This window comes from Magnolia sinica, chromosome 1 (genome assembly GCF_029962835.1).
Source record: "Magnolia sinica isolate HGM2019 chromosome 1, MsV1, whole genome shotgun sequence".
Taxonomy (NCBI): Eukaryota; Viridiplantae; Streptophyta; class Magnoliopsida; order Magnoliales; family Magnoliaceae; genus Magnolia; species Magnolia sinica.
This window is the reverse complement of record NC_080573.1, coordinates 107,410,991-107,423,292: the sequence shown is the minus strand read 5'-3', so window position 1 is coordinate 107,423,292 and position 12,302 is coordinate 107,410,991. Positions and strand designations below refer to the sequence as shown.

At 45.3% G+C, this 12,302-nt stretch overlaps 2 protein-coding genes across 4 annotated transcripts in view; both read left to right on the top strand.

Annotated features, from left to right (window-relative positions):
* Positions 1-5,284, top strand: part of LOC131253348 (DEAD-box ATP-dependent RNA helicase 38) — a 28,965-nt gene extending 23,681 nt beyond the window's left edge. For all 3 annotated transcript variants that reach the window (XM_058254327.1, XM_058254330.1, XM_058254319.1), the window contains 4 exons: positions 2,787-3,188; positions 3,272-3,383; positions 3,887-3,972; positions 5,003-5,284. In XM_058254327.1, coding sequence (XP_058110310.1) covers positions 2,787-3,188; positions 3,272-3,383; positions 3,887-3,972; positions 5,003-5,065 — 663 coding nt within the window. In that variant the 3' untranslated portion in view covers positions 5,066-5,284. The remainder of the gene's footprint in view (positions 1-2,786; positions 3,189-3,271; positions 3,384-3,886; positions 3,973-5,002) is intronic.
* Positions 5,285-8,559: 3,275 nt separating this feature from the next.
* Positions 8,560-9,387, top strand: LOC131248270 (uncharacterized). Its single transcript, XM_058248477.1, has one exon. The coding sequence runs from the start codon at positions 8,560-8,562 to the stop codon at positions 9,385-9,387; it is 828 nt and encodes a 275-aa protein (XP_058104460.1).
* The last annotated feature ends 2,915 nt before the right edge of the window (positions 9,388-12,302 follow it).

Genomic DNA, 12,302 nt, shown 5'->3' with positions numbered 1-12,302 from the left:
ACTGTAGCGTACGCTATAGGGGATTTACGCTATTTGGGACGCTACATAGCACTACGGCCACGCTACGTAGCACTACGGCCACGCTACGTAGCGTATGCTACGCTACGGGCGCTATTTGAAACACTGTATGGATCTTACGAACGCACCAGTGGGCCCTATAGAGGTTGACACTACCATAACTTAATGTGGGTTTGACGCGATCTTTTTCTTGTCCGTGTGTGCACGCATATGTGTCTGTGTGTGCATGTATGGGTGTGCTGTTGTGTGTGCGTGCACACGGTGGGCTGTAAAGGCTGTTATGGGGCCGTAAAGGCCGTTACCTAAAGGTAACAGTGGCAACCACTACACATTATGAGGTCGTAACAACCGTTATGGAAAAAAAATGACCCGTAACCGCTTTTAGTGGCCTGTTACGCTCCCTGTAAAGGCCATAATAGCCCCGACATGGTTTGTTATGGGGCAGATACAAGTTTTTCGAACTTCTTTTTTCAACGTTACGGGGTAGATACAGGTTTTTTGACTTTTTTTTTTTCAAAAGAAAAGGAGATTGTAACGGCCGTTACAGGGGCTGTAACAGCCATTACAACCCGGATCGTAAAGGTAACGGTGGTGGCCGCTACTGCCACCGTTACCGTCAACGCACATGTACAAGCATCTGTAACCCAACTGAAAGAAAATTGTTAGAGTTTAAAAATAACGAACCTAATGTGATAGGAATTAGTGAAAATGTTTCCTACAAGTATCCTAGGGTATCCAACCCTAGACAGCTTGCACATTTCCTGCAAGCATGTGACAATTTTCGTTCTCGACCATTTCTCACGATATTTTCATATCTTAAGGTTTTTCCTCTAGATAAATATCAGGAAAGTATCTGTGAAGGTATAAAATTGAAAATTATTTATTTATGCTAATAAATTACGTGTATATATATATATATATATATATATATATATATATATATATATATATATATATATATATATATATATATATATATATATATATACAATGAATGTTTAAATTTTTAAATAAGTTATGCGTTAGTATCACGATAAAATTGCAGAAAAACAAGCTGCTAAGATTTTGAGATATCATGATATTAACATGATAGCATTGGGCATTTAAGATTTCAAAGAATATTGCTAAATATCAGCTAGATTTTCCATGGTGCCTGCAAGTGTCGGAAAATAGGACAACCTTGTCACTCATCTGGTCTATAGGATTTTGCAGAAGAAGGCAAAGCACTGTCCCGCCAATAAGGAACTTATTTTGGTAGAATGAATCTTTGTCATATAAGTCAGTTCCTGAAGTTATGGCCCTTGATATAGTTGAATGGTAAAAAAAGGACTCATTTACCCAACCCTAATTAATTGGGGAGATGATGATGATGAATCTCTGTTTTATAACGTCCTTTCAGAATGCATATTTCCAGAATGCACATTTAGGGACTGTTTGTTTTCTAATTCACCTCTGTAAATACCTGTAAATAGGTAATAATTAATTACCAATGTAATTCTTACACCATTTTCATTGCAAATACAAATGTTGACGGCTTGCTTTTTTAACGCTAAAACCGAGGAGGGGTGCAAATTTCATGTGGGGCCCACTGTGATGTATGTGGCTTATCCATGCCGTCCATCTGTTCTGCCAGCTGATTTGAAGGCATGAGCCCAGAATTGAGGCAGATCCAAGGTCAAGTGGACCAAACCACAGGAAACAGTGGGAGTTGAACACCTACCGTTAAAAACTTTTGGGGGGCTCCAGAAGTTTTGAATCAAGCTGATATTTGTGTTTTTCCCTTATCCATGTCTGTGTGACTTTATGAACAGGTTAGATGACAAATAAACAATTTTGTAGGCCCTAGGAAGAAAAAACTTTTCAACAGTGGACATTTTACGACAACTGTTTCCTGTGTGTGGGCCACTTGAGCTTTGTATCTGCCTCATTTTTGGGCTCATGCCCTAAAATGCTCTGATAAAATGGATGGACGGTATGGGTTTGTCACATACATCACGGTAGGGCCCACAAATTTAAGTCAGTTCTTTTCAAACCGCTTTTCGAGGCGGGAATACTGATCGACTTTGAAACAGGGGTAAGAAGTAATAATATGTTATTTACAGGGTATCTACGGAGGAAATGAAAAATCAAACACCACCTTATGAAAAATGGCTGACATCATCAAGCGCTTTCTCATTTGGATTTTCCTTTACAAATTTTGACCAGCCATCACTGGTCTACAGATGAGCACAAATTTAAGTGATCCAAAATGTGTTTGGTTTCATTTTCCTAGCTCTATCGAGCTAGAAATCAAAGCAACTGTTGTCCTTTAGCTTTTCAATAGAATTACAATTGTTATAAAAGATGTACTTGTTCCTTTCTATCTTTAGGTTTTTATCAAAGACTGATTTCCACAATTTTGACAGTAATTATTTACTTCTTTTTTCTTTTCTTTTTTTGAAAATTAAGATTATTTACATTCTTCCTGCTATATTACTTTGATGACAAGAATATAAAAACTTGCAAGTTGTTGGAGATAATAAACCTAATACATCTTACAAGTATCCGTCATCAGTATCCTAATTTGTTGATACCAGTATGCCTAGCACCAGTTCCTTCTAAATTCTTACCTTGAAATGAATTGTCTAAAGTGCCTTTACATGTACAGAAGTTGTGCCGTGATTTGAAGTGAGAACTAGTTTCCTTAATGAATTTGAGAAGCTTGAATTATTTATATATTTATTTAATTTTGAGCTCATTGTTCTTTCTTTTGTGCATGGGGGCATCAGGTGCTTCTATTTTCTGCTACCTTTAATGAAACTGTAAAGGAATTTGTATCAAAAGTGGTTAAAGATGGGAATCAGCTCTTTGTAAAGAAAGAAGAGTTGTCACTTGACACTGTGAAGCAGTACAAGGTGTCCTGTCCAGATGAACTAGCGAAGATTGACGTGATTAAGAACAAGATTTTTGAATTAGGAGAGAAGTGGGGGCAGACTATTATATTTGTCCGTACACGGAGAAGCGCTGACACGTTGTATAAGGAATTGGAGGACTTTGGTTATGACTGTACTTGTATTCATGGTGCCCATCAGCAAGACATGAGGGATAAGATGATCAAGGAGTTTAAAGAGGGACTAACTAAAGTCCTCATTTCAACTGATCTCCTTTCTCGAGGTTTCGATCAAGCGCAGGTGCTTACTTTCTGTATCACTCAGAAACAGCTTTGCCGTGCCTGCATATTCAATAAATGCTAACATTGTTGCTTATTGTGAAGGTTAATTTGGTTGTCAATTACGACCTTCCTGTCAAACATGAATCTCCAACAGAACCTGATTACGAGGTGTACTTGCATAGGGTTGGTAGAGCAGGACGTTTCGGTCGTAATGGTGAGTTATATATATATATATATATATATATATATAAAGTCTGTTTAAGATGTCTATTTCTGTTTTCAGTGATATACGCTATTATTGCTCAATACTTGCCAAATGTCACCAGTATCGGATGACATATTGTAACTTTATAAAGGGTCTGTTGATTGGCATATCGTGATATTCAACAATGTTGCGAAATATGGTTATTGTCGATGCATTATTGTCAGTACATGGAAATTTTTTTTGGTTATACCTAAAAATAGCAGTCAATATTTTCAATACATTGAACACTTTCAATAGATGGCATGAACTGCACCAAGAAGATCAATCCCTCTAGCAGTTGTTTTGGTCAGCTAATGAATTTACTGCTGCAAACTGTTATAGCGGCCATTGTAACTGTTCTCCTCCGTGAGAAACGTTTGCAAGTCTTCCTGAGAAATACAGATAGCATGGAATCTCGTGTATTTGATTGAGCTAACATTTCACAAATGGTTGGGTTGCCACCCCTATTACAGGAGCTGTGTTCAACTTGCTGTGTACTGAAAGGGACTTCACAATCATGGAGAAGATTGAGAGGCACTTCAACCACAAGGTGGAGCAGGTAATCTCCCAAATTTAACTTCCAGGGATCTTTGGTTTGTGCCTACAATCAACCCCCCCACAACACACACAGAGGAACCGGTTCTCATGAGAACCCTTCGACAATTCATTTCACATGGGGTATATGCAATCTAGGGCACACAGGCCCTTCATCTTGCGTGCATTGGCCCCATCTTCATGAGGATGTTAAGCAATGTCCCCGAAGCTTTTAAATGGTGCATGGGGTAACCCATAGTCAATCTTAACCGTTCATTCATTCATACAAGTAGGAGCAATCCATTGTACAAAAATCACACTAACTGGATGATCCTAAGTGTCTAATAAATATCATGGAAAACGGACAGTCAACATTAAGCAGAAAAACAAAATAGCCCTAATCATCATTGTGAAACATCTACTAGATAGATCCCACTTTGTATTGCTTATGATTCCAAAGTAGCACTTTGGTTTGATGATTCTAACCATGTGATCTATGGCTCGTAAAACAATGGATTATTGAATGAACTGTCCCAATCAATGATTGGATGTCCCACATGTCATTCAAAAGGCATGGGAACATGGGGCATTAGCAAAACTCACACGCACATGCACGTACAGAAAGGCTCACACAATTAGTTGAATGTCCAAGACTCCAAATAGTAGGTGTGGGGGACCTAATCGTGGTGTTTGTATGCAATCTCACCCTTCCACTATGGTACCCCGGCAATGAAAATAGGATGCCCCAAAAATCAGGCTGATCCTACTGTTAGATGGGCCCCATATGAAAGTGGAGGTTTTTGGGTGGTTCATTGTTTTGTCTGATGTGGCCCACCTGATAGTTTGATCAACCTGATTTTTGGGACATCCCATTTTCATGGTGGGACTACCTTCCTAGATGGGTGCACAACTAGTTGGACTTCAACTAGCTGTATCAGACACACACACAGCCATGCATGTATGGAGAGTTACAGTATGTGTTCTTGTACATGTTCTGCAGTGTTCTGCGGTATGGCTTAGTGAGTTGGTGTTTATTGTTTGGGTTAATGATGCAGGTGAATGATTGGAAGAGCGAAGCAGATTTTGAGCGTGCCCTCAAGGATGCTGGCTTGCTGTAGACAAAGTGCATACATGCGTTTCCTTTTTAATGCCTGTTGTGCACTATTAATGTGGTTTTTATAAGCCTGAAAGAGATCATTTCCTCCACCTATGTATACGAGATTGGCTACAACCTTCCGGAGGATGCTCAAATGTTTTCTAGTAGCAAAGTATCGTTAAGTCTTGTGCGGATGTGTACAGATATATTTATGGGTTTTGTTTCTCTTCTATTTCTTCTATAGAGGCATTTTTTTTTTTGTTTCTGTCACTGAATGTAGTTTGTATTTATACAATCCAGGGAGCTGTTTGGTAAAACTTGGAAAACCCTGCAAATGAAATTGGTTTAATGTGGAAAACCTGCCTTTTCTTTGTTTTTTAGGGGAAAAGCAAGGGTAGTCTTGGTAGCTGATTTCCGTTTCCTAGCTTTCCTAAAAAACTGTTCACATTCATTTACCCTGTTATAAATTGATTCCAAAGCAGATAAGATACAAGGTGGGTTAAGAGTTATGGGAAAATGTGAGCAGACCCGATAAAGACCGACTCAAGCAAACCGAATCGATCAGTAGGGCCTCAGAAGGAGAACATCGCGACAAGTCTAGCCTTGCTTCCGAACTATGATTCCAAAACTAGGGTTGCTAGGGAGAGACAGACGGGGAAATCCGAACCGAGTTATCATTTGGGGCTCTCATCCGAAAGACTACGGCCCTGGATTAGCCGAGCTGAGATCTCATCTGGGACTCTCATTTGAAGAACCACGGCCCTGGATCGGCCGAGCTGAGCTCTTGTCTGGAGCCCTCATTCGAAGAACTTCGGTCCTGGATCAGCCGAGCTGAGCTCTCATCTAGGGCTTTCATCCGAAGAACTACGGCCCTGTATTGGTCGAGCCGAGCTCTTGTATGGAGCCTTCATCCGAAGAACTACGCCCCTGGATCGGCCGAGCCGAGCTCTCATATGGGGCTCTCATTCGAAAAACTACGGCCCTAGATCAGCTGAGCCTAGCTTTTGTCTGGAGCCCTCATCCGAAGAACTACAACCCTGGATTGGCCGAGCCGAGCTCTTGTCTGGAGTCCTCATCCGAAGAACTATGGCCCTGGATCGGCTGAGTTGAGCCTTACTCACATCTCGGAGGCTGGAGACGTACTCCGACTATGGACTTCAACCATAAGGTTCGACCAACGGCTCGGGAGACCGAGTTTCGGAACCAACCCTAGTATGGACGTGGCCGAAGATTATGCCGGTAGATATGCTCTATTAAGGCATACGGGAGAGTGAATCGGTGCACGATCCAAAGATAATGGCTGATATTTTCACACGCGCGACATCCGCTTGATTGAGCAAATCGTGTCGAGATTGATGGCCATAATCCCATCGCCTCATGGGTAAAAACACTAGAGGAGCCCATTACAACAGGTATGCAATATCTTGCACCTCCCATCTACTTTACACTACTTAGACCTAGTTTCCTCTAGCCTGACTTTTGCATCGGAGGGTCCCCTGGTTGAGCCAGGGTCTCCTATGCTAACCACTTCGTGCAGGACTAGGGTGCGGTGAAAGGTGATCCAGATTCTTGCAACAACATTTTGGCGCCGTCTGTGGGAAGAGATAAAAAGCTAGAAAACTTTACTAGAAATGGCGAGAGGAAAGAAGAAAGTGACAGCAGTGGAGCCCGAGCCGAGCGGACAACATCAATCATTTTCATTGTTGCATACTGAATCGGCTCTAATAGGGCTGTCCCAGCGAACTCGGAGCCGACGAGGGAAATACAAAGCAATGCAAAATGAAGTTCAGATGCTGAAGGATGAAATCAATCGGATGAAGATGCAGTAAAGTCGGCAGTCGCCTCTCAACTTGGTGGAAGCGGTCTCAACACCCGAGGAACCATCGTAGCAAGTTCTCGGGTCAAGGCACCCAAGATCAGTCCACCCGAGCTCCCAGTCCTACGCAAAACGCCGCGTCACAGAACCAATCTGCCCGAGCTCCTAATCTTATACAGAATGCAGCATCCCAGAATCGGTCTGCCCGAGTCCCGAAGCCTACTCGAAACGCAAAACCGTCCTACGTGTCCGTAACCTCGGCTCTGGCCCCAACTGACCTCTATCATTGGTTAGAGAGGAGAAGACATGACAGAATGCCTAAGGTGGAGGCTCCCCAGGAAGCGGTGGCAGAGAACTAAAACCCGTGGGTAACTTAGCTTAAGGATCTCCGCGACCAGATCAAAACATTACAATAGAACCAACAGCCGACTGCTATCCTAACCGTTATATATACGATGATGGAAGAGACCGCCGACATTATGGCCGAGGCGTTGCCTCCAAGGTTCAAGATGCCTCCTGTCATCCAGTATTCGGGGTCTAGGGACCCAACCGAACATGTCGAATCCTACAGATCTTGGATGCAGATCTAGTCAGCGTCTGAGCCAATGATGTGCAGAGCTTTCTTGATAACTCTAAGTGGGTCGGCAAGGAACTGGTATCGACAACTCAAGCCAAACTCCATCAACAGCTTTGCCGAGCTCAGTAGGTTATTCCTGACTCAATTTATCGTCAGCAAAAAGAGTTGCAAACCGTCAACTCATCTAGAAGAACAGGGAGTCGCTGAAGGATTACATCTCTCCCTTTAATGAGGAAGCCCTGCAGGTGGACAGCTACGACGACAAGATGACATTGTATGCCATGATTAATGGGCTCAAGGAAGGAAAATTCCTATTCTCCATAAGGAAAAATCCCCCGAGTACCCTGGGTGAACTCATGAGTTGAGCCCAGAAATATACGAATGCTGAAGAGTTCTTCAGTTCGCGTAAGAACAATAAAGCTGCTGAACAATCATCCAAGGGGAAGAGGCAGAGGGACGAAGCGCCACATTCGGACAAGAGGAGGTCAGACGACAACGCTTCCGGAGATCGAAGGCCGAGTAGGAAGCCAGAGAGGAAGTTCCACTCATATACTCCTCTCAATATGTCCCCCGAGCAGATCTTGCTCGACATCCGAGACCAAAAATTGTTGTATTGGCCGAGTTGCATGAAGACAGACGCCGACCAGCGGGATAAACACAAATACTGTCGCTTTCATTGTGACCACGACCATAATACTAGCGACTGCGTCGACTTGATAGATGAGATCGAGACGCTGATCCGCAAGAGTCATTTGCGTCGGTACATGAAAGAAGAGAAGCAGACTCAGAAGGATGACCAACCACAAAAAGCCAAGGACGAGGCTCCAGAGATCTGAACAATCTTCGGAGGCCCGTCTGGCGGTGGAGACTCAAATAGGGCTCGTAAGGCCCACTCCAGGAGCATCAATACAAAACAATACGTTGGTTTGACCGAAAGGCCTAGTAAAGAGCTCCGAGTAAGCCCCTGCAACCTTACATTGACCGAGGACGACGAGCGGGGTATCCAGTACCCGCATGATGATGCCCTAGTGGTTGCAATGCAGATAGCTAATCGCAAGGTCTACCGCATCATGGTGGACACTGAAGCTCGACCAATGTCCTCAATTCGGAAGCATTCGACAAGATGGGCATAGACCGATTGCGTCTCCGACCCGTGGAGACTCCGCTACATGGGTTTGCCGGAGATAGGGTGATCTCTGAAGGTGCTATTTCCCTCCCAGTTACGGCGGGAGAAGGGCAGAGTCAGGTTACCCTGCTAGTGGACTTTCTGGTGGTTAATGTGCCATCAGTACACAACATCATCCTTGGACGACCATCCCTTAATGCGATGAGGGCAGTCGTGTCTAACTATCACTTGATGATGAAGTTCCCGGTCGAAGGAGGGGTTGGATATGTCCAAGGAGACCAGCGTGAGGCGCGTAGATGCTACTCAGTGGCGGTAAGGAAGGGCTCGGTAAAACAAGCACTCACGATAAATGCGCTTGACCCTAGAGATCTCGCGGAAGATACCTCCATTGAAGACCTAATAACTGTCCCGCTCGAGGAAGCCGATCCGAGCAAAACGGTTCGGCTCTGGTCATCGCTGAATTCCGGGCAACAAGCACAAATGTTGGCCTTCTTGAGGGACCACAAGGATGTTTTCGCGTGGTCGCATGAGGACATGGTAGGCATCCCTCCAGAGATCATGGTTCACAAGCTGAACGTGGACCCGGATCACAAACCAGTGAAGCAGAAGAGGAGGGCATTCGAGCCCAAAAGGTACGCAGCTATCGCCGAGGAAGTGTCGAAGCTCCTTAACGTGGGCTTCATTGAAGAAGTTCACTATCCAGACTGGATCGCAAATATGGTCCTCGTGAAGAAGGGTACTGGGAAGTGGCGGGTCTGCGTAGACTACTCGGACCTGAACAAAGCATGTCCCAAAGATAACTTTCCTCTGCCTCGGATCGACTAGCTGGTCGATAGCACGATCAGGCATGAGCTTCTCGCATTCCTCGACGCTATAACCAAATAGCCATGCATCCCCCAAATAAGCAGAAGACAACCTTTGTCCTGGACAAAGGACTCTACTGTTATCGGATTATGCCCTTTGGCCTGAAGAATGCTGGGGCAACGTACCAGAGACTGGTAAATCAAATGTTTGCCCGATTGATTGGTTGGACGATGGAGGTCTACATTGATGATATGCTCGTCAAAAGCGTCAAAGCGTCCGACCACATTGCAGACCTCGAAGAGACCTTCTCAATCTTCTGAGAATATCGGATGAAGCTGAATCCTGCCAAGTGTTCCTTTAGGGTGGGTTCAGGCAAGTTCTTGGGGTTCCAAGTCAGCCAGAGGGGCATCGAGGTGAACCCCAACAAAATCAAGGCTCTGCTTCACATGAGCCCGCCCCGTACGATGAAGGAGATTAGGTGCCATACTGGACGAGTTGCGACACTTGGACGATTCATATCCAGAGCTATCGACAAGTTTCTTCCCTTCTTCCAACAGCTGAAGGGTCACAAGAAAGCAAAATGGACTCCAGACTATGAGCTGGCTTTTCGGCAGCTGAAGCAATACCTAGGGTCACCTCCCTTGTTATCCAAACCCGAGGAGGGCGAGCCTCTATTCCTATACTTGGCGGTTTCCACCTCAGCTGTAAGCTCGACACTCATCCGAGAAGTGGAGGGCAAACAACGTCCGGTCTACTACACCAGCAAGGCTTTAGTCCCAGCCGAGACCAGATATCTGAGCATGGAGAAGCTAGCCCTTAGCCTAGTGGTCTCTGCTCGGAGGTTGCATTCGTACTTTTAGGCCATTCCATCATCCTCCTCACAGATTCTCCCCTCCGACAAATCCTCCATAAGGCCGGGTGGCTCACCAAGTGGGCAATAAAGCTCGGAAAGTTCGACATCCAGTACCGGCTAAGGACTGCAATCAAAGGCCAAGCCGTGGCCGATTTCATAGCCGAGTTCACCGTTCCGAGTTGTGAAATCAAATACACAAATTTAGAGACATCGGATAATCCAGAAGCGTCAGCGGCTGTCCCCCTGACATTACTTCCTCCTGAGGAGGTTAAAGCAGAAGCAGAGCATGATAGATGGACCCTATTTGTGGATGGGTCATTTAATTCGAAGAGAGCTGGGGCAGGGGTCGTCTTAGTTGCACCGGATTCGACCACCGTTCAGTACGCCATCAAGCTCGGTTTCAAGGCCTCCAATAATGAAGCGAAGTATGAAGCTTTACTGGCTGGACTCAGACTAGCCTTTAATCTCGAAGTCCAGCTCCTTGATATCCGATGCGACTCCTAGCTTGTCGTCAACCACATGTCAGCAGAATATGAGGCCAAGGAGGCAAGGATGATTGCTTACTTGGCCGAAGCTCGGAGGCTGACAGGGAAATTCAAAGACTACGTCATCAATTAGATCCCGAGAGCCGAGAACTCATGGGCTAACGCACTTGCAAAGCTGGCCTCAGCTACTAAAGGAAAGATCCCGAGGGTCGTCCCTGTAGAATTCTTGGATAACCCGAGCATCGACCGAGCTGACCGAGCCGACCAAGAAATGATCAATCCAGTACAAGTGACCCCGAGTTGGACAGATTTGATTATGAAATACCTCACTACTGGTGAAGCCCCTCTGGACAAGTTGGAGGCTCGGCGTCTGAAAGTCAAGGCAGCATGATACGTTATGATGGGTGACACTTTGTATAAGAAAGGGTACTCACAGCCGTACCTTAGGTGCCTCCGACCTGATGAAGTCGACTACATGATCCGAGAGGTCCATGAAGGGATCTGCGGAAACCATTCCAAGAGTCGGGCCTTGACTCAAAAGGTACTACGTCAGGGGTACTTCTGGCCAACGATCAGAGAAGACTCCAGGAGCTTTGTCCAAAGGTGTGACAAATGTCAGAGGTTTGCTGCCGTAACGAGGCAGCCTGCTGAAGAGCTGACCCCTATGAGCGTGCCTTGGTCATTCGCTCAGTGGGGGATTGACATCATCAGCCCACTACCCCGTGAGAAAGGGCAGACCAAGTTCGCAATTGTGGCAGTTGACTATTTCCCCAAATGGGCCGAGGCCGAGCAAGTATCGAAAATTACAGAGCAGAAGTTAACCGACTTCGTTTCAAAAAACATCATCTGTCGGTTCGAAATTCCACGCACCATCGTGTCTGACAACGGGAAACAGTTTGACAATGACAAATTCTGAGGCATGTGTCAGGGGCTCGCCATCACAAATGCATACTCTTCACCTCGTCATCCTCAGTCCAATGGGCAGGTGGAAGCAGTAAACAAAGTCATAAAGCATCATCTAAAGACTAAGTTGGAGAAAGCAAAGGGCAACTGGGCTGACGAGCTCCCATTCGTCCTCTAAACCTACAGGACCATAACTCAGTCATCCACGGGAGAAACTCCCTTCTCTCTGACTTATGGCTCAGAGGCTGTCGTCCCTATTGAGATAGGCCTCCCCACTGCGCGAGTAAGGAATTATCAGGAAGACCAGAATATCAAGCAAATTGCGGCAAGCCTTGAATTGATTGAGGAAGCACGGGACGTCGCCAAACTCAGAGTCGTAGCTCGGCATCAGCAAGTCGCCCGTTTCTACAATTCCCGAGTCCGAATGAGGCGATTCCAAAAAGGAAACCTAGTCCTTCGTTGCGTCTTCCAGAACACCATGGAACTCAGAGTAGGGACCCTTGGCCTAAATTAGGAGGGACCCTACCGAGTAGTCGGTTCGGTAAAACTAGGGTCTTACAGCTTGGAGGATTTGGAGGGCTCATTGCCCCACCCCTGGAACACCGAACACCTGAAGATCTACTACCCCTGAGAGGGAAAGAAATGTATGACTCGGATCGACTTGCTGTGTCGACTTCGGATTGTCTACTTTCTAC